Source organism: Drosophila ficusphila, unplaced genomic scaffold (genome assembly GCF_018152265.1).
Source record: "Drosophila ficusphila isolate 14025-0441.05 unplaced genomic scaffold, ASM1815226v1 contig_636, whole genome shotgun sequence".
In the NCBI taxonomy this organism is placed as follows: Eukaryota; Metazoa; Arthropoda; class Insecta; order Diptera; family Drosophilidae; genus Drosophila; species Drosophila ficusphila.
The window spans coordinates 3,125,721-3,149,014 of NW_025064569.1; the positions used below are offsets into that span (position 1 = coordinate 3,125,721).

Here is a 23,294-nt window from a genome sequence, read left to right on the forward strand (position 1 = left end):
GAGAGCGATGGTAATTATGCAGATAAGCTAAGAGCTAGCATTAAGAGATCCTAGATATCTGCTGCGGCTGGATGACCCGACAATTACTAATGATCAACAAAGAATACCTACCCTTGCAGTCAATACAAATGTCGAGCAAAATGCAATCTATTTAATTTCCATTTTTTTACTGATTGTTCCTATGAAAGCTAGATGATATAGTCCTCCGATTTTAATGAAATTTAATTAGAAATTCAAGATTTGTTAGGAAACGCTATATTCCAAAAATCATGATTTGCTGATGAATGAAAATAGATTTTTCGATCTTTCCAATGGCAGCTATATGATATACATAGTTGAACGATTTTTATGAATTTTTTACTCCATTCAGAGGTAGTTAAAAAACTCGATGTTCCAAAAAATCATGGTCGTGGTATAAAAGCAACGACGTTATCATTTTTTTTCCATTATCTATTATATAACAATAAAGGAAGCTAGCTTCGGCAAGAAGAAGCTTATATACCCTTGCAGCCATCTTATATGTCAAACAAACTACAAAAAGGCTAAACATCATCGAAGCTATGACGATTTTTCTATTAATTTTCTATATTTTCAGCTATATGATATTGTTCGAGCATCTATTAAGAGTATTTCGTATGAGACAAAGAGTGCGCCTAATGCATTTTTTTGCACACACCCAGCCGCACAAAAGAGGAGTGCCAAAATACGACAACCTCTCTTTGGCAAACGGTGTTCGGTGCTGGTCGGCTTGTGTCTTTCTGATTTTTATACCTTTGAAGAACTTTGAAATTTGATATAACCAAAGACTATAGAATATCAAGATGTTGCATGACCTCAAAAAAATCGTTCTATGGTGGGTCTTGATATGGAGACCCACATGACTTTGCACTTTTAAAGGCAGCTAAGACCATATACTCAATTAGTTCGCCGCGCTTCATGAAGCCCGGTGGTGTTGTGGTAGATGCTATTCCTCGTGTACATGAAGGCCCGGGTTCGTATCCCCGCCGAGCCCCAGCCATATCATAAATTGTTTTTTTTTTTTTTTTTTTTGTGTAAATTAATTAATTATTTTATTTTTACATTTTTTTTTTTCAATTTTTTGTTTTTATAATTTGATTTGCGTTCATGCAAGTGGTGAACAGCCTGATACAATTATACAAGGTAGTCCACTCGGCAAAATCCATAGTCCCCTAATTTAACTTTGTCAAGTAAATGTGAGTGAAACGGCTACATTGTGCTTCAGTTTGACAAGCAGGCACGCACTGAAAATAAGGGACCAACACCGAACGACTTCGGCAAGCCGAGTGGACTACGTTGTATAATTGTATCATGGTGAGCAGCAAAATACCCTAACACGCGTACATATGTATACGCGCATGTGTGAAAATTTAACGACACAATTATCTGAATAAGGAACATTATTAATATTGCACCTATGAATTCTCCAATTTAATTATTATAAACGAAAAATTATGATTTAAATGAAAATTAAAGAAAATAAAATAATAATGCTTTACAAGTCTGATATACCCTTCTACTATTGTAAAGTGTATAAAGCCCGATAAACTGAAAATTGCCAGCTGTGAACAAATTCCCAATTTGGGAACACGACGAATATTAAAAACGAAGACGAAAGCCGAAAGCAGCAGTTCGTCGTGTTTCTATTTTTAGATTTTCCCTTTTTACCCCGACCGACCGCATCATGAAGCTCGAAACAGAAACGAAAAATTTTTTGTATGGGATGCAACATCTTGATATTCTATAGTCTTTGATATAACTTAACCTTTGTAATTAAATTAGTTGGCTTTGATATATAGTGAAATCTGTAAATAAACTTAATCTTGAAGTTACTTCGGTTGTGCCTATTTTCTCTTGTCGAATGAACGTCCCCAGAGAGGTAGTCGCTCATCACAGACAACTTAGCAAGTGTCACAATTGTGTGTTCAAAAGGTATCGCGAATTTTGTGTTTTTTCAAAAATTATTTATTTATTCATGAATATCTATTTTGTCCCCTTCAAAGTAATCCCCATGAGATATTATGTACTTGTGCCAATGGTTTTTCCAATCTTCGAAGCACTTCAAAAAATCATTTTTTTTTTATCTTGTTCAGCTCCTTCTTCGATGCCGTCTTTATCTCGTCAAGCGTAGCGTAACGTCGTTCTTTCATGGGCCTCTTCAGTTTCGGAAACAACAAAAAGTCACAGGGGGCCGGATCTGGGGAATACGGTGGCTGCGGCATCATTAGAGTGCTGTTTTTGGCCAAAAAGTCGCGCACAAGCAACGATGTGTGAGCAGGGGCGTTATCGTGGTGCAAAAGCTAATTTTTGTTCTTCCACAAATCCGGGCGTTTCTGGCGGATTGCTTCGCGCAAATTGTGCATAACTTGCAGATAATATTCCTTATTGACCGTTCTTCCCTGTGGCAAGAACTCATGATGCACCACGCCCCTGCAATCGAAGAAAACTGTCAGCAAAACTTTCACAATCGACCGAACTTGGCGCACTTTTTTCGGTCTTGGTTCGTGCGGCAGCTTGCATTGAGATGATTGAGCTTTGGTTTCCACGTCGTAACCATAACCCAACGATTCGTAACCAGTTATTACCCTCAGGTGCAAATTTGGGTCGTCGCGGACAGAGTCTAACATCTCATTAGCAATGTTCATGTGATGCTGTTTTTGGTCGTTCAATTTTGATACGAATTTCGCGTCGACCCGTCTCATGCCCAAATCATTGATAAAAATCGAATGGCACGAGCCAATCGATATGTTTAGGTCCTCAGCAACTTCTCTAACGGTGATTCGACGATTGGCCAATACCATTTTCTCCACTTCAATAATTTTTTCGTCTGTTGTTGAAGTGCTTGGGCGTCCGGCACGCTCTTCGTCGTTCACATCTTCACGGCCTTCTGAGAACATTTTGTACCACCCATAAACGTTGCTTCAGTCCAAGGTAGCTTCTCCGTAAGCCACAGTCAACATTTGGAATGCACGCACGCACTTAATTTCGTTTTTCACACAAAATTTGTTGATACAGGTTCATTGATTAATTTTTTTGAATAGGTAAAAATCGGAGACGATCTAAAACACGTGCAAGCAAAGCAGCTGTCAACAATTAAGTGCACATTCAAAATGGCCGAGCTTGTCGGCATATGTGAGAGACATGAGTACCAACATAACGCCACAAAAAAATCGAAATTCGATACGAGGTAATCCGAGCAAATTCAAATTTGGCGATACTATTTGAACACACCCGTAGTTAACATGCTTGTCTGATGAAAAACAACGATGTCATAATGTTATATCCGTTATTTCTATATAGATTTTTCGATCTTTTCTATGGCAGCTATAAGATATAGTTGTCCGGTGGGGGTTTGACTGATTACACAGCCACACAAAAAAAAAATATTTTTCGGGCCTGGAGGTCAGACCATGTTTACTATATGTTTTCGGGGTCGCTGAATCCGAATCCGAGGTCCAAAAAACCCCAGCACGTCAGGGTTCTGACATAACCTCAAAAAACCTCATACAAAATTATATTCGGTCCGTGGGTCAGACCATGTTTATTATATGTTTTCAGGGTCGCTGAATCCGAATCTGAGGTCTAAAAAACTCCAGAATGTCAGGGTTACGACATAACATCAAAAAAACCTGGAGTTTTTTAGACAACGGATTCGGATTCAGCGACCCCAAAAACATATGGTAAACATGGTCTGAGCCCAGAACTCGGAAAATAAAAATTTTATCAAGTTTTTGAGGTTATGTCGTAACCCTGACATTCTGGAGTTTTTTAGACCTCGGATTCGGATTCAGCGACCATGAAAACATATAATAACATGGTCTGACCCACGGACCGAATATAATTTTGTATGAGGTTTTTTGAGGTTATGTCAGAACCCTGACGTGCTGGGGTTTTTTGGACCTCGGATTCGGATTCAGCGACCCCGAAAACATATAGTAAACATGGTCTGACCTCCAGGCCCGAAAAAATATTTTTTTTGTGTGGCTGTGTTATTAATCAAATAATTATTTTTTGCCTATTGACTGTAAATATATTGTCTGTAATACACTGGTAAATACTTGATTCTTGTCGTGATCCCTGAAAATATCTAAAATAATAATAATAACAAGAAAGGAAGCTAGCTTCGGCAACCCGAAGCTTATATACCCTTGCAGTCATCAAATATGTCAATCAAAATGCATAAGGGCTAAACAACATTAAAACTATGATGATTTTTCTTGAAATTTTCCATATTTTCGACTATTGTTCGTATGACAGCTATATGATATAGTTGTCCGATTTTGATGAAATTTAATATGCAATTCAAGAGCAGTTAGAAAACTCTATATTCCAAAAATTATAGTTTTATTTCCCTTATTTCTATATAGATTTTTCGATCTTTGCTATGGCAGCGATATGATAACGTTGTCGAATTTAAAGTGAGCCTCAGTTCACTTTGGAGTCAGTCGATTCAGGAAACCTCGGGCTTAATTCGTTGTACCAACTCTCTGGACTCACGCAGAATCGATGATTTGTTATCGGCGGTCAGTCAGTAAACATATATTGTTTACATTTTTTTTGTTATAAGTTTATTGTTCACCGCACATAACATATTTCAAACTACAGTAGAATCCTGTTATAACGACTCCGCTTATAGTGTCCGTCCGGGTTTTGCGACGAAAACTCGATGGATTCTACTTTAATATTTATATTATTTTGATTAAAAAATGAATTGTTTTCTTTTAAATTAATTTATTTTAAGTTTAGCTTTACAATTAATAAAGAATTTAAGTTTTTGGAATTTTTTGTGCTTCGTCGTTCGATTAAAATAAACGGAGTTATATATAAAAAAAAATGTAGGAGAGTTTGATAACTGCTTCAGTGGTAGATTCAGTGTACCTCGTATCCCAGTATGCATGTTATAACTTGGACCGAAAGAGACAAAGATTTTCTAAATTAGTACCATACTTATTTATACCTTTAGAAACGCCTTTCAAGTATCTAAGTACTCGCTTCGCAGCTGTAAAGTGTTTCTTGTGCGGATGACTATTGTACTGGGACAATCTGGACATGGTGTGAGTAATTTCTGGCCGTGATGCCATTGACAAATAGTTGAGAGCTCCAATTAGAGATGGATATTTAACAATATCTTCCAGCTGGCTGAAATTCTGGTCCGTGCATTTTTCCAAAACTGTTCCCAATGCAAACGGTGTTGGTGCTGGCTTACACAAATCCATTCTGCCAACAAGAGTTTGGTATACTTATTCTGATGAATAGATATGTCGCCAAGCTGTCCATCTCGCTCAACTTCCAATCCTAAATAATACTTTACAGGTCCTCGATCAATTGCTTCGATGTTTTCTTTCAATTTCTCTACAATCGCCGCCAGTCTCTTTCGATTCGAGCATGCCAGCAGCATGTCATCGACATATAGGGCAATTAAATTGATATCGCTTTCCGCTGTACAATCAATGTATACGAAACTGTATGTAGAGCACTGCTTGAATCCTATATCCTTTAAAATCTTCGTGATTTTCATATTCCATTCATGTCCTGCCTGCTTAAGACCATAGATCGACTTCTTCAGCTTACATATAGCATTCGGTCTGGCTTGATCGATAAACATCTCCGGCTGTCGCATGTATACATCTTCTTTAAGACTTCCATTCAAATACATATAGATTGAACATTGCTGCAATTGCCATTATCAATCGTATAGTCGAATATCTGACTACCGGGGCGTATGTGTTGTTGAAATCAACGCACATTCCTTGTCCGCAACCTTGTGCCACAAGTCTGGCTTTGTGTTTTTCAATGCTGCCATCTGCATTCCGTTTAGTTGTAAACACCCATTTACATCCTAAAACATTAACTTTCCTATCGATGTCCACAAGCTCCACTCTTCATTCCTCATAAGACTTTGATATTCAATATCCATCGCCTTTCACCATTTCCTTTTGTACTGGCTGACCAGCGCCTCTGTCACCGTCTTTGGATCTTAATTTTCGACCTCCAGTAGGTTCACACTCGCTGGAACGACAAATACCTTTCGCGGCCGACCAGGCTGACCTGTTCGCAACATTCTTGGGCGTTCGCGCTTTCTTGATCTTTGTAAGATAACGTCCGTCCTCTTCGTCTTCTTCGTCCTCAAGCTGTGGATCTTGACACAGTTCCTCCAGATGACTTGCACCTTCCTTGCACCTTTTCGTCTTCGATCGTTATCTGTTCTCTGAAACTTCTTTGTTCCCTTTGCTAAAAACACTTGCTCCATTCCGTTATCTTTTTCTGTCCCTCTATCGTCCCTCCTGGGTTCCTCGTCCAATATCTTGACCTTCAATTGACTTAGAGACGGTAACTGATCCCTGCATTGCATTGCTACAACAAAATTTTCCATATATTTCATGCAACTTATTTCAGGCATCCAGCGCCGTTGCACTATTTAGTATTAAAGGGCAAAAACGGCTATATTTGTGTTTTTTTGCGGTGAAATGTGTATTTTAACTTTATTGAGTTTAAACTTTTGGAGGGTAGTAGGAAAAAATTATAATGAAAAATATTTAAAAATAAGCCTGAAACGGTTAATCTTCAAAAGTGCCTTGAAAAAAAAATTGTTTGCGGTGAACATCATAACTCGTTAACGGATCTTCTTAAAAAATAAGTGACATGCGTTTTGAAGGTATTGTATTTCTCGAGGTAATCAGGAAGTTTTTTTTTTTCAGCACTTGGAAATAAGAAGTGCGATTTCAGCTCAAAACAGACATGATGCTGATCAAGAATATAGAGTATGTACATACAGTGGCTCGAAGCTTATTTCATGCTAGAATAAAACAAAGTTTTAAATCGACACCACTACCAAATTAGCAAAGATATCAAAAAACTTTAAACGCAGAAAGTTAAGGAAACTCTTTTACTATTTAAATAACAACAAAATTGTTTCCTTACTTAAAAAAAAATAAAACAAATTTTTATACAACAACTAAAAAATAGGGTGATTCTGACGCAGAAACATATTTGGTGCAAGCAGTTTAACATAAAATAATCTTAATAATTCTTAATTTAACAACTTTTTTTAATTTTCCTCTGTTTGTTTAAGACTTTAAATCAATTTTCATGTACTTGTACACTTTTCAAGTTGCTCTCAGGGGTATTTTAGCCCACTTCCCCATCAGGCAAATCTTAAGATCGTTTTCGATGGAAAATTCACTTTTCCGAATCGCCAAGTCCAAAACTTTACAGAAAAGTTCAATAAAATTAAAATTTGGAGACTGTGTTGGCGTTTAAATCCCATTGGGCCAGTTCCAGTCAAAAAAGTGTGACAAATAAGGTCCGAGTTGCACCAAACCAAATATTCAACGACTCCGAGGACCGCTGTTCGATGTCGATTTGAAATAATAAATAAGCTTCGAGCCACTGTACATTATGGGGTCTGAGGTGTCTCCTTCACTGCGTTGCAAACGTCTGGCTTAAACTGTAATAACCATTGCTCTGCAAGAGTATTAAGTGTTTTTTTTTGGGGCTAATTAACATTAATATGTCCTCAAATCTTGGCGCTTCAGTAAACAAAATCATGTCGGTTTTTTTATAATACAAAATGAAAAAGGCAAAACTTACGTGCTGCATTGTATTTTCTTGAATAAACTGAGGCTCGCCGTCCTGCAGTATCCGCATAAAAATTTTAAGAGAGTTCTCTAAAAACGAAGGATACGCTGGGCTTTGCATTATTATTTCAAAGTGTTCACTTAGTTCTTGTGCAGCTTTTAACTTAAGTTCTTCTTTAGCAGATATATCATTTAATATGTTTAGATAATTCCGGAATGTATTTACCGGAATATTTTCAACTGACGACATAATTAAATCTTAAAATTTTTGTTGACTACCAATTAATATTTTCACCGGTGTAAACAAGAATGACCAGCGAAGGATTAACAATTTCAAAAGACGATAGAAGAAAACATTGAATGATATATTATGAATTTTGGAATTTTGGTATAGGAACCAATACAAAGTTGTTTAAATAAAAATACCCATTTCACATTTCAGAAAAATCTGAGAATGTTGGGCAGCGTAAAGCCAAACATGTACAACTTCCACTTTACAAGAGCATGATTTCGCATTCATTCTCCGTATAATTGTTTAGCCGTGTCGAGATTTTCAACTAGCTCCACTACCTTGATTTAGTACTCAATAACTGTTAAAAGCTAAATTTATTTGTTTGGTCTTACATTAAAATCGTTGATAAAAGATGTAATAGGTTTTATCATCGGGAAATGGAGTTAAGAGCTCCTTTCTATATGAAAAGAAAAATTACCAATATACATACAGTGGCTCGCAGCTTATTTCAACCAGCACCTCAAAAAAAACTTTAAAGCCTTATATCTAGCAAACCCTGAGAGCTGATATACAATTTCAAAAGAAGGTTTGTAGTGTGAGCTTTTAACATAAAGTTTTTGTTTCCATTTTTTTTTTTAGGATTTTTAAATATTTAATAACTATTTTTTAACAAAAATATTCCTTAAAATACTGCAGCAGCTTATTTCCCGCGGAGACTAACTAAAAGGAAAAAAAAAGTACGTGCGTACAAAGTACACATGTCAGAAGTGAAACTTCTTTGGCGAACTAATTTATCAGTTTTGTCTATATTTATACAAATCGAAAACTTTAGATTTCCGAGACTTCAAGAAAGGAAAGAAGGATTATATTTTAGGAATTTTAGTGTCTTTATACCCTTGCAGAGCAAAAGGGTATTATAATTTCTGTCAGAAGTTTTCAACGCATTGAAGGAGACACCTCAGACCCCATACAGTATATACATTCCTGATCAGCATCACGATCTGAATCGAAATACGTCTGTACGTCAGTCCGTCTGTCTTCCTGTCCGTTTCTAAGCAAACTAGTCTCTCAGTTTTAAAGCTATCTTGCTGAAACTTTCCCAAAATGTGTGTAGTTATTGCACGCAGTACGGAACGGGCCGGATCGGCCGACTATATTAGATAGCTCCCGTACGAGTGAATGAAATAAAAAATTCTCCCGCCGTTGTTTTTGATCAGATCGACTTGATTCCTTCCAGATGGCGCTTTCTAACTACTATTGAATTTCTGATTAAATTTTATTAAATAAGCCGCCATAGGAAAGATCGAAAAATATACATCTAAATAATGGAATAAAAAAAAAGGGGTGTGTCCAGCCTACGCACGACAGAAGTGAAACTTCTTCATCCCTACTCATTTTTAAAATTGAAATTCTGTAGGAAACCGAATAAAAGCCTTTTTAGACGCTTAATTTTAGAGGTCTCGAAATGTGCTGGCGACTCTCAAAAGTTAACAAACCGATTGAGAAGAAGAAGAAGACAAATACATATCAATATGTGTTTTCATTTCTAGGTCAAATAAAATGGATAGATATTATGGTGCCAATTAATATCTGTATGCAACCTGTTCGATTTGAATTCCTTTCGACATTCACACATCTCACCCCTTTTTCAACTGCAACCGCATTCTATTTGTAAATTTTTACGCTCTCAACTTTGTGCGAGCGCGCTGAGAGCGAGAAAGGATAGAGAAGGATAGAGACATCGTTCGTCAGCGGTTAGAAAGGGATGGGGATCCTTGCTTTTTCGTGACGGTCATTAATCGGTTTTACTCCGTCCCCGAAAATCCATAACGCGCCTAAAGAAGTTTCACTTCAAAAATATAATCAGGCAGGCTCCGGTTTTCACTTTCACAAGATTCTCTCGTTTTCGTTTTCGAAAACGAGAATTGGTGCTCCCATTTTCACTTTCACAAGACTTTTTCGTTTTCCAAAACGGGCAAGTTTTTTTTGTCGAAATGAAAAGTAAATGCCTTTTTCTACATCAAATCGGTTCTTAATTGCAAAAAGAAAAAAATAGTTGACTCCTTGGTCTATTGATGTTCATTTCACACCATCAGTAGATCAATCTAATTCGTAGGGTAGATGGGGTAAAACCGCCGGTGGGTAAAACCGCCATTTGGATTTCAAATTCAAATGAAGCGCCGAAACGAGTAACCGTTGATAATGTCGATTCTGATCGATAATGCGCAGTTTTTGCAGACGGTCGAAATACTGCAGCTTTGTCGTGACAATTTCTATTGTGCCATTTTTGTTTCACTCGACGGCAGCAAAATATTTTGTTATTAACATTGCTTAATCAAGTGTAAATGAACGGCTTGAAAAAAAAGAGGTAAGTGTCCGCTTATAGTACGAACCTTGATACTGATGTACATGTATCAAGTTAGCCAATATTTCCAAAATTGTACAAACTAAGTGACCTCGAAAAAAATTGGCGCGTGGGGTAAAAACGCCGCGAAAAGGTGGGGTAAAAACGCCACACAATTTGATAACGGAAAAACTCGTTTCAAAAGAGGCAGACGAGAACGAAATGACACAAAATTCTTGCCAACGTCCCAAAAAAATCGACTACGTAGAAGACAGCGATGACACAGAGGATAAAGTGTCCCTTCCAATTTTTTGTAATTTCAATTTCTTATTTTTACTTTTATATATTCGTTGTAACATGTAATATCCATTTGAATTGAATAAAAAATTTTCTCAGAAGTTATTGACATTATTTGGGTACTTAACTACACTGAAACCAGAATGGCGTTTTTACCGCACTAGGTGGGGTAAAACCGCCGTTTTAAACATTTCTTCTGAACGGTCACAATTGTTTTAAAATAAAAGCTACATAAAAACTTTCTAAATGAATTATGTAGCCAAGGGATTAAACTTTCAGAAATATGGGTTGGTTCATTGATCATTTTATAAATGATAGCTTGACATCGTCAAATATACATTTTTGGCGGTTTTACCCCATCTTACCCTATTATTATTATTATTATTATTATTATTGCACATTTTACATTTGGCGAATTTACGAATTCAATTTTACTCAGAAAAAAGCAGAAACAATTAGAATTATAACGGGACATCTCATGGAATAGGCTATGAGGACTGCACACGCAGTGTGACGTCGGCACTGCACTTTGACTCTCTCTCTCTCTCTCTCTCTCTCTCGCAGCAACGTTGTTAAGGCGACAGCTAAAACTAACAAAGAGTAGTGACAGTGTAAGATCCTTTGTGTCGCTGCTACGCACACAAACAAGGGTGCCGATCACTAATAAATAGAAACATTTCTCACAGCGTGTTTTGATGCTTAAATTTGGCACTATTGCAATGTATTTTTTTTCTGCACGACGTAATATCCGGTTAAAATTTTCAATTTTCTCGAAAAATTTCGTTGGTATAAGCGGTTTGTCGCTTAAAGCGGAAACGCTCTAAGCGGAGGCCCTTTCATATAAGTTAGTATGGGGACCAACCAAACCATCGAGTTTTCGTCGCACCACCCGGACGGACACTATAAGCGGAGTCGTTATAACAGGATTCTACTGTATATGTATATTAGCAAAAAATTATTGTTAAAAGAATCGTCACAAAGCTAGGATGCAGATCTAAAAGGCCCAGGATGTGTAAAAACACAACTATGATCAGAAGCACGAGAAGAATGTAACTTATACAGAAGGGTATGTGGTCGCCCTTAAACCAACTCCAGTTTGGTCCCTATGAAGTAGTAGTAGTAGGCGTGGTACTGCCTAAGGAAGGTAGCTGATTTGAAAAACCTGAATTTTAAATCAACATGCGTATGCATTTTGAGTAAAAAAAAAGACTATCTGTCTGAGAAAGCAGTTACAACTCCCAGAAGCCGAAAAATCATTGTAGTTTGTCCAGTTGCTGTAAAGTACAAAATATTCTTACTGGAACATTATAATCTATATCTATAAACGTTTAAAAGTTTTTTTTTTAAGAATACGTTAAATGGTAAATGGTCACTCCAAACATCACAAGTGACGTGAGGTCATAATGCAGCCCAGAAACCGCCACAAGTACAACTTTGCCGTTGTCCGGTCTATGAGCTCCCTCATCGCGATTTTTTTGTATAATTGGACTTTCTAGTTGTAGACACACTTTGATCCGATTTCGGTAAATCAGCGGGACAGACTAATGTGTGATCGCGTGCCGTGTCTTTTAATATATGCTAATCTTAACAAATTTTAAGGGATTCAAGCTACTTTTAGATTGTGCGATTTTATCTTGTTCCCGTCTGGTAAGGTTTAATTGTGCGGTTTTATCTTGTTCCCGCCTGGTAAGGTTTAATTGCCGAAAGACATTTTTATTGTAGCAAAAAAGCCTGAAAGCTAAATCGGAGCAGTAAAAAGCGCAAATTTTTTTTTAAATAAAAGAAAAAAAACAAGATAGGAGGCTAGCTTCGGCTGGCTGAAGCTTATTTACCTTGCAGTTATCAAATTTGTCGAGCAAAATACATAAAGGCTTAACAACATCGAAGCTATGTCGATGTTTCTAATAATTTTCCATATTTTCGACTATTTTTCATATGGCAGCTATATTCGTTATTCAAGAGTCTTTAGAAAACTCTATATTCCATATTTGGTTGAAAACAACGATGTTATAATTTTATTTCCGTTATTTCTATATAGATTTTTCAATCTTTCCTATAACAGCTATAAGATAACATTTCGAATTTTATTTTTTTCTCGATACAAGGGTTATTAAAAACTCCATATTTCCCTGCAAGGGTATACAAATTAGAGAGAAAGAGTGATTTGAATGACGATTGAGAAAGCTAGAACGTATATGTGTAATTAAAATAAGCAAATAAAGAACCTGTTTGGTAGCTGACATAACTTAAAAATTAATTGACTCCTATATGACCCCATGTGGCTCACGCCCTAAGCCACGAGCGCTGAGCTGCCAACGATGATAATCACAGACACCAGTGATCTTTATAGCGACAACCAAAAACAGTGAAGAACGTCAACAAAAACGAAGACGGCGAGAATAATTTCAGTTAGCTTGAATAATTTCAGTTGTTTAAATAAAAAAAATAGCTGTATACTCGGTCGGGGGACCAGCAGGTCCCAAACCAAGAAGGCTTAGGTTCCCCGAGAAAAATAAACAGTATCTTTTTACAAATCTGGGGGACGGTGGCCCAGCAGGTACAGCGCTGGCCTCCGGTCCGGAAGGCCCGGGTAAGTAACAAACTTCGGCTCCCCGGACCCGCACACCCCCTCGTCCACGTTACTATCCAATACCATTATTACCCAACAATAGAACTTTTCGTCACTTCTAGAAGGCGCCAGGTGGCACCCCACCGCTAGGATAATTCGCTACTGGCTTATCACCAGTACGATGTCTTCATAATTTCTATGCTCTACCGCTCACGAAAAATAAAAACACAAATTTGGCTCCCCGGACTCGCACACCCCTCGTCCATGTTACTATGGACACAACAATAAAACTTTCGCTACTCCTAGATGGCGCTAAATGGCAGCCCCACCACTAGGGTAAGTCGCTTCTGGCTAATCACCAGTATGATCGAAAACACTTAAGATTAATGAACCCTCTACAAGTTGTTGAGGCCCCAGCTCCCAGGTGGAATTAAGAAGGTAAAACGTGTGTCTTACTAATAATATTATGGATAAAGAAGGGCGTTGTAAGAAACAAATTGCATGCTGTTTGACCTCTTTTGTCCCCTTTTTGTCCTTCGTTCGCCCTTACCACAAAAATCGCAAATAGGTAAAAAGTACTTTCTGCGCTCTGCATTTGCGCGAAATTCGAGCAAAAGGTTTTGGCTGCACAATGACAAAATAATTTACACAACTAAAAGAAATATTTGAACCTATTCTTGAGCTAAAGTTATGGTAATACTTCGGAATTTTGACTCCAGCTATATCTCAGCCCCAAAAAAAATTGGGAACCAAATCAAGGGTGTTTTCGTAAGATAATAACCCCCTTAGGAGGGGCAGAAGGTTTTTTACCTTGGAAAATGGAAATTTCCTCGGAAAAGCAGCTTTCTGAAATGTTCCTAATTGTACAGTATAATGCGTAACTTTTAAATTTGATCAATTCCATCGTTCCAATTCTTAAGCATAATCACTGACCGGCGACACATAATGTAATTCTTATGGGTATTATTTTAGTTTTCAATAAGTTTAAACCAGCTTTTTTGAGGTATGTTGTTAGGCTTTTGATTAAAAAATAAATACATAGAAAAAAAGTTACATAAATAAGCCATAGGTAATTTACAAAAGAAAGCCCTTTTAAAGATTTTAAAATTTGGTCAAAGTAAAACCCTTTAGAGTTATGTATGGAACCACATGAATTTACCTGTGCATTTAGACGGCTAATACATTTGTATGTATGTACATACATATATAAAACTTCTAATGCCTTTGGTTAGGGATTTATTCTTACATGCAGATGTTTGCAACACTTTGAGGAAACTTTCGACTCCATAAAGTATATACAGTGACGAACATAATTATTGGCACAGTTGGCTTGTTCAACTTTGAGGCTCTAAGTTTCTCCTCTTAAAATGGGGATATTTACATAAAACAAAATTTATTTACATAATATAATTAATTAACAACACAACCCAGTTTATTTTAATATTTTAAATCTTATAGTTCATTTTTAAAATTAAAATAACGAAAACAAGTGCCGAATCTTCCGGAACAAAATTATTGGCACACTTGCTTTTAATTTTAATTTTGGCACAATTTTACCGATTTGGCCAGTTTTTTTTTTAAACACATTTATTATTATCCCCTGAGTGGTATGGTATAACTTTTTCCAGCTAAAAGTATCAAATTGCCTTTTTTAAACCTTTTTTTTTCATAAAATAAGGGGTAAACATAAAAACTCTACATTATCGGACCGGAAAATTATTTGGAATTTCCACAATCTTGGAAAATTATATGGTGAGATCGGAGAAATTATAGACAGAAGCCACTAAACCATTACAAGCATCGGGCAGCGTTTTAAGGGCGCCTAATCCTTGATAAGTGATCAGCGCACAGGTTGACTCAAGGCTTTAGCGACCTTTTGGGCACTTTTTTGGAGGTTTCCTTTAAGAATATCGAAATATTATTTTTCCCATGATTCCTTCTATAAACTCGAAATCGTCGACACCTGCAGTGGAGTTGCAGCCCCACACCATGACGCCTCCAACACCATGCTTAACTGACATATCAGGGTTTTTGTTTAGGAGTTTAATATAAGGCTTTTTTTAAACAGTTTGGCGACCGTCAGATTGGAAAATATTAAATTTTTTTGTCAGAAACGGTGACATTAGCCCAAAAATCAACTGGCTACTTCAATTTCCCTTTTGCATAGTCCAATCGCTTCTGTTTGTTGGCTTTAGAAATAAGCGGTTTCCTTTTTGCGACCCGATACGTATAGTTAGCTCTATGCAGTGTCCTCCGAACCGTAATGGGGAGACATTTTTTCAAAAACTGTTCTCTCACCTCATCTGCAATCTTTGTTAATGAAATTTTCGGGTTAACTTTCACTTGTTCTATGATTTTGGCCCGCTTCCAGTCACTCCAGTCAACCTGTGCGCTGATCAAAAAAAAAAAAAACTGGCCAAATCGGTAAAATTGTGCCAAAATTTCAAATTAAAAGCAAGTGTGCCAATAATTTTGTTCAGAAAGATTCGGCACTTGTTTTCGATATTTTAATTTTAAAAATTAACTATAAGATGCAAAATATTAAAATAAACTGGGTTGTGTTGTTAATTAATTATATTATGTAAATAAATTTTGTTTTATGTTTTGTTTTAAGAGGAGAAACTGCGCCTCAAAGTTGAACAAGCCAACTGTGCCAATAATTATGTTCGTCACTGTATATTCTTGATCAGCAGCACCATACGGACCGATTTATACGTGTATGTCCGTATTTCTAACTCCTCAAGCTAGTCGCAGTTTTAAAATGTATCTCGCTGAAACTAAAATCTTATGCTCGCAGATTATTTCTTGCAGGTACCTAAAAAAAGTTCTAGTCGTTATTCCTGCTAAACTAAGAAAGATAACAGTAAAATTTAAATACAGTTTTTTAATAGGGAATTTTAACTTGTATATTGAACGAAAGCAATTTTCTTAATCTTAAAAGCAAAACAATTATTAATAAAAAAATGTACAGGCTTTTTTCATACCGCATCTTATTTCGTGCAGCAGATTCTACTTAACTTATTATTTGTAATTTTACAGCTACTATTTGCTGCTCTTATGGAGGAATGGCAAATAATTCCAGTGGAAACCACTAAAAAGTTAGTTGGCTCCATGGGAAATCGTCTCAAAGCTGTCCTGAACCAGAAAGAAGGACATATAAAATAGTAGCTGTAAAATTACAAATAATAAGTTAAGTAGAATCTGCTCCACGAAATACGATGCGGCATGAAAAAAGTCTGTACATTTTGTTTTTATTAAGGCAGGTTCTCTTGTAGGGCCGAAAAATGACACTTTTTTAAAAAAATGGTTTTGAGAAAACGGTTAAAGACAAAAATCTTAAATTTTTAACTTTATTTGAAAACATATTTATTTTGCGAAAAAAAATTTCAAAACTGAAAAATCAAAAAAGGGGCGGGAGGGGGCGTTCCTCAGTTGCAACATTTCGGCAAAAAGGTGTCCCTCTTACGGAAGTGATTCAGCCAAAACGGGTAATCGAAAACACAAAAACCGAAAAGATTCTTAAAGGGTACAGTACTGTGCATAAAATGAACTAGGATCAGAAAAAAAAAATAAAAATTGCAAAAGTTATTAGCTTTTGAAAAAAATTTTGATTTTCGCCCTTTTTTTCTCACTAATTATTTTCTCAATAAACAGTTTTCAATATTTTTGGATAATCCTAGTTCATTAGTTAAAGGAAACAATAAGGAACATTTAAAAAAATTTGATGACGGTTGGTTAACCCCAACGCCTTCAATTACTTCCGTAAGGTCCGAAGACGTGGTTCCGAGATAAACGCGTTTAAAGTTTTGTCCTCCAATGGCCGGTGCTCGACATGTGCTCCATGTAAGGGTCTGTAACTTTTGTAATATTTCAAATTTGGATCTGAAATTTTTTGAGAACATTTTCGGAACATGTATCTATACGATATGCCAAAAAATCAATTTTTTTTTGCCACAAGGTGAGAACTTGCCTTAAGAATGTGCTCAACAAATTTCAGATCCAAATTTTAAAAATTTCAAGATTTACAGGCTTTTACATGGAGCACATGTCGGCCATTTGAAGCCAAAACTTTAAGCGCGTTTATCTCGGAACCACGTCTTCGGACCTTACGGAAGTAATTGAAGGCGTTGGGGTTAACCAATCGTCATCAAATTTTTTTTAAATGTTCCTAATTGTTTCCTTTAACTAATGAACTAGGATCCAAAAATATTGAAAACTGTTTAATTGAGCAAATAATTAGTGAGAAAAAAAGCGCGAAAATCGAAAATTTTTTTTAAAAGCTAATAACTTTTGCAATTTTTATTTTTTTTCTGATCGTAGTTCATTTTATGCATAGTACTGTACACTTTAAGAATCTTTTTGGTTTTTGTATTTCCGATTACCCGTTTTGGCTCAATCACTTCCGTAAGCGGGACACCTTTTTGCTGAAAAGTTGCAACTGAGGAACGCCCCCTACCGCCCCTTTTTTGATTTTTAAATTTTGAAATTTTTGTTCGCAAAATAAATATGATTTCAAATAAAGTTACAAATTTTAAATTTTTATCTTTAACCGTTTTCTCAAAACAATTTTTTTTAAATGTCCATTTTTTGGCCCTACAAGGTGAGAACCTGCCTTAAAAGCAAAAAAAAAAAAATCGATTTTTTTTCGACACAAGAACCTGCCTTAAATAATTTTTTTGCTTTTAAGATTAAGAAAATCGCTTTCGTTCAATAAACAAGTTAATATTCCCTATTAAAATACTGTATTTAAATTTTTCTATTATCTTTCTTAGTTTAGCAGAAATAACGACCAGAAAATTTTTTTTTAGGTATCTGTACGAAATAAGCGGCGAGCCACTGTAAATATCGAATGGATTTGAACGAATCAGTCGGGATCGTAAGACTATGTTATAAAGCTGCCGCAATAGAAGTAATTAAAACAACAATGGGAAGAAATTTATATGAACTTTGAATATCATTTTTTTGACGAAAAAAAATTGTATTATTTATTGCATAGATATAAAGAAGTAACGTTAGACTGCATTGGTTATACGCTTCGGCTATTCGGTGCCAACCTTGTTTTATAGTGTTTTGTTATTGATTAGGTTTTATAGTGTTTTGTACAGTTCATTAAAAATCCATTTTAGAATTTTCTTAAATCATCAATTTTCCTTCTGTGTTTCATTTGTAGTCACAACAATGTTATCGCGGTTAAAATTTATGAGGTCTGCACCTCACCAGGTTTTGCGGACTCCATACTTAATCCCAAGATTTAAGTCAGTGCCCACATTTGAAGATGTTTCTGGAGCCAAAGTTGAGGAAGTAAAATTATTCCAGAACCATGAAAAGATGCCTCATGTCATACATAAACACAAATATAGATTTGCAGAAGGAAAAATATATCACGGATTTGAATGTGAACGCGTGGAGCACGTATCCGATTTTAACCTCACGTCTTATACTCTTCGGCATAAGGGAACTGGTACGGAATTATGGCACATCGATCGAAATGATGCGAACAATGTATTTTCCATAAATTTTCGAACCACACCTTTTGATTCAACTGGCCTTCCACATATTTTGGAGCACTTAACGTTATGCGGTTCAAAAAAATATCCTGTTCGGGATCCTTTTTTTAAAATGCTAAACCGTTCGGTAGCGACGTTTATGAATGCAATGACTGGTCCAGATTATACAATTTATCCCTTTTCGACAATGAATGAAACGGATTTTAGAAACTTGCAGCAGATTTACTTGGACGCCGTTTTTAGGTAAGATAACATAAAATGGACAAATTGGTTGGTATTAATCTCTGCTTATTTAGGCCAAATCTTGCCTATTTGGATTTTCTTCAAGAAGGTTGGAGGTTAGAACATGAAGACATACATGACCAAAATACACAGCTTGTGATTAAAGGAGTGGTTTATAATGAAATGAAGGGCGCTTTTTCCGAAAATGCGCAAGTTTTTGGACAGAATTTGCTCAATAATATATTTCCTGACAACACGTATGGACATGTGTCTGGGGGAAATCCGTTGGAAATACCCAAACTATCGCACGCTGATTTGGTTAACTTCCATAGACATTATTATCACCCAAGTAACTCTCGTATATACTCGTATGGATTATTTGATGTAAATAAAACACTTGCTCTTCTTGATAAAGAGTATTTTTCACAGGAAGGTTGTATTAACAACTCATTCAGTAGTATACCAAAGCAAGAACGATGGGTACAACCCCGTCATGTACATATCTCTAACAGAAAAGATAATATTGGTGCTACAATTGATCGACAAAACCAAATTGCTATTGCTCTTTTAATGTGTGATGCAACCGATATACAAGAGAGTTTTGAATTAAATGTTTTGTCTGAGGTATTAATTCGTGGACCCAACTCTGCGTTTTACAAGAATTTAATAGAACCAAATTTTTCCGGTGGTTACAACCAAAGCACGGGTTATTCGTCTGATACTAAGGACACAGCTTTCGCCGTAGGATTACAAGACCTTAAAGTTGAAGACTTTTCAAAATTCATCAAACTTTTTGATACAACAATTTCAAAAGCCATGGAAGATGGTTTTGAGTCGGAGCATGTCGAAGGTGTCTTAAACAATATTGAGTTGTCATTGAAACATCAGAGTCCCCATTTCGGAAATACTTTGTTGTTTAATTCTACTTCTTTGTGGAATCATGATGGCGACGTAGTTGCCAACCTTCGCGTGTCACAAATGATATCACGGCTGCGGAAAAGCTTAAGTCAGAACGTTGACTACTTTAAAAATAAAATGGAAAAATATTTTGCACATAACAACCACAGACTAACGCTAACTATGTCGCCTGACGAGTCTTTTGAGAAAGAATTTAAACGGGCTGAATCAGAGTTGTTAAATCAAAAAATAAAAGACCTTGATAAGAAAAGTTTGCAGAAAATATATAAGAATGGTTTGGAATTAGAGGCATTTCAAAGGTCTAAGCCGAATACCGAAGTGTTACCTTGTCTTGAAATGAATGATGTCTTCGAGCCACCAAAATGGCCGGAGTTATTTCTTCAGAATATTCAAAATGTACAGACTAAGATTTGCAAGGCTTCTACAAACGATATTACGTATTTTAAGAGCTTGTTTAATGTAACAGGCTTAAGTCAAGAAGAAACACAACTCATGCCATTGTTTTGCAATGTAATTAGTGCCATGGGCACCAGCAAATATAATTATCGGGAACTCGATAAATTGATTCTTTCCAAAACCGGTGGTATTGAATTTAAGGTAAATTTAACTGAAGATCTTAAAGATTCAAGAAGATGCAAACTTAGCGTATTAATGAGTACTCATGCACTTGATAAAAATGTACCAGACATGTTTTACTTATGTCAAGAGTTGTTAAAAAACTTTATGTTCGAAGATACACACCGGCTTAAAATGCTTGTAGAAAACTATTCTTCAAATTTAACCGTAGGAGTGGTGGGCTCTGGACACCTTTATGCTATGTTGGGTGCCAACGCATTAGTTAATGACACTGGTAAACTTAAGTCCTTGTTATTTGGACTAGATCATATAAAATTCATGAAGCATTATGTACAAGAAAGCAGTATTCAGGAAATATGTGAGAAATTGACATCAATCGGAACTAAAGTGTTTGACAAGAAGAATATGCGTTCGGCCATAAATAGCACAGAATCTTACTGTTTATCTGCTGTTAATCATTACAGAAGTTTTTTGGAGACAGTGCCTGGTTTGGAAAAATGTAAGGAGTTTAAAAAGGTTCTGTTTTTCGAACCTAGTTGCCAGCAATACGAGATGAACATACCAGTGAATTACTGCGCTAAAGTCTTTTCACTGTCCCTTACTTTCATCAAGACCATCCAACTCTGCGAGTCTTGGCAAAATTTCTTTCAGCCAAATATTTACTGCCTGTGGTTCGCGAGCAGAATGGGGCATATGGAGCCGGTGCAAAAATTAGTTCTGATGGCATTTTTAGCTTCTTTAGTTACCGCGATCCGCATTCAATCAAAACGCTTGATGTGTTCGAGAATACTTATAATTGGTTACGGTCGGAAGAAAATATGATGGATCAACAATCCCTTTTTGAGGCAAAACTTGGTGTGCTGCAACAATTAGATTCGCCAATAGCACCCGGAAATATAGGAGTTGATAACTTCCTTTATGAAATTTCACAGGAGTATTTTGAGAAGTATCGCTCGCAAGTTTTGTCTGTAACCTATGATGATTTGCAGGACTGTATAGAAAATTACTTTAAAAAAGAGTCGAAGCATTGGGGAAAATGCATTTTGGGTCCAGCCAATAAACATTTAGAAACGCAAACTGGTCAAAAATGGAAAATAATCAATTAATAAATAATAAATGCAAATATTATTCGTTTGACAATAAATTGATGATTCGTTATACACGCGAATTAGAAATCCAAACAACTTAAGTTCTCCATGTACCAACATTTTTTTAACCTATTAATTTACTTGTATCTATGTATTTTGTCTATGTGGAAACTACGAACTTCCCCTACAATTTCGTGTTTTTGTTGGATTGTTTTAAAGGGGTTAACAATATACTTGGTAATGGAAAATTTTTAGTCTTCTGAAGCAAAAAATGTTTTAAAGTAGAGCTCTATTAAGAGCCTTAAAAAACAACAAAACAACACGTTATTGTCCTATCGCATACTTTTTTATTTTTTGTAGACTTTGGTTGTTTATTTTGAATCTTCTTTTACGAGACTAACAAAATGTGTTAAAATCTTAAAGTACTACATTATTCTAGAAATTTTTTAAACTGTATTTATGCTTGACTGTCCTAATAATTGTCGCTGGATGGGACGGTCGTTACGATGAAGGCGGGAGCGGCTACATACCAACGTCAATGCTCTAGCGAGGTGGTTTGGATGGGTTGACAGCTTTGTGTAGTAATTTTCCATGCGCTGCGCAATTACATCTCGGACGGGGAGTACACTCAAGTCTCTCTGAATATTTACACTCCGAACGTAACACGGTGCCCTGTTGATAATTCTTAGGATCTTTGCTTGGGCTCTCTGCACGATTTCTTCATTGCTGTTGCTGGCGCTGCCCCACAACTAGTAGCCATAAGTCCAGATTGGTTTCAAAACCGTATTGTAGAGGAGGACCTTGTAGTCCAGACTGAGTGGGGAGCGGGAGTTTATAAGCCAATGCAAACTATTTGCCTTCAGCCTTAGGTGAGTTCGTTTAGCTTCAATATGCGTGCGCCAGGTAAGCCGTCTGTCGAGATGTACGCCAAGATATGTTACATCATCTGACTGGGGAAGCACGGTGTTGTTTAGTGTAAGGTTTGGGCAGTTTCGTCTATTTAAGGTTAAGGTTACTTGTTTACATTTTTGCTCATTTACTTTTATATGCCAGTCTGAGAGCCATTTCTCCACTACATCTAGATGGGCCGCAAGTTGCGCTGAGGCTTGTCGTGGACATCTAGATCGGCTGAGGATCGCGGTGTCGTCGGCAAACGTAGACATAGTCAGTTGTCTGCTTGTAGGGATATCAGAAGTGTAGAGTAGGTATACGCTCCGGAAACGACGCTTTGCTAGGACTAGCTGCTCTATTTTTGCATTTGAATGCTTTATGTTATGTGTTGTGTTTTGCCTTGGTAGTGTTGCGATTCGATGTGGTGTAAGTTGGATGTGCGAACTTACGTATTTTTTGAATTTGAGCCAGTTTGTGCTTTTAGAGCAGGGGTGCTCAACGCCTATACACTCAGTGCACTTTTGTTTTTGTAGATGCTCTGTGCTTATGGGTAGTGCGCGCATAAGCACCGTGCATATGGGCTTCGATTTGCATGCGAAACAAAAACAATTTTGCTTGTTTCTTCATTACATCTCTATCCGTCGTCACGCTTCGATGAACGCAATGTATTTTGTTTTTGTTTTTTCCTCGAGCACATGCACTGAAACTTATTTTTCTGTCTGCGTTGGCTTTTGATTTATTTCGTGATGGACCATCGTAGGTGTTATGTTAAATATTTTGGCGGATCAAAATGAGTGATGAATTAGAGAGCAGTTTTTTTAGCATAAACTTTAAATGCGAAGTACAATGCGTAATATGCTTCGTAGTAAATATTTAAAACTTTTTTTTTCTCTCAGTGCACAGCTGCGCCCCAACACAAACGCGCCGCTACATATGTACACGTTTTCTTGTGGGTGTGTTAGTAAACGCACTGCCATAAGACGAATTTGAGCACCCCTGTTTTAGAGGTTAACATGACGGGGTTGTCATTACTAACTGGCTGTTGGCCAGCTGGC

The 23,294-nt window shown here is 36.5% G+C and overlaps 2 protein-coding genes across 5 annotated transcripts in view; one reads left to right on the forward strand and one right to left on the reverse strand.

The window, feature by feature from the left end:
- Positions 1-7,919, reverse strand: part of LOC108086330 (transcription-associated protein 1) — a 118,328-nt gene extending 110,409 nt beyond the window's left edge. For all 4 annotated transcript variants that reach the window (XR_006245709.1, XR_006245708.1, XM_043208728.1 and 1 more), the window contains exon 1: positions 7,609-7,919. Coding sequence is in view for 2 of the 4 variants with exons in the window: in XM_043208728.1 (XP_043064663.1) it covers positions 7,609-7,845 (237 nt within the window). In the remaining 2 variants the exon portion in view is untranslated. The remainder of the gene's footprint in view (positions 1-7,608) is intronic.
- Positions 7,920-13,959: 6,040 nt separating this feature from the next.
- LOC108101761 (presequence protease, mitochondrial) lies at positions 13,960-21,449 on the forward strand. The gene is given in 4 exon segments (XM_017206226.2): positions 13,960-14,040; positions 18,208-18,787; positions 18,841-20,840; positions 20,843-21,449. Coding segments are annotated over 3 exon segments (3,096 nt in total). The 5' UTR covers positions 13,960-14,040; positions 18,208-18,215; the 3' UTR covers positions 21,367-21,449.
- The last annotated feature ends 1,845 nt before the right edge of the window (positions 21,450-23,294 follow it).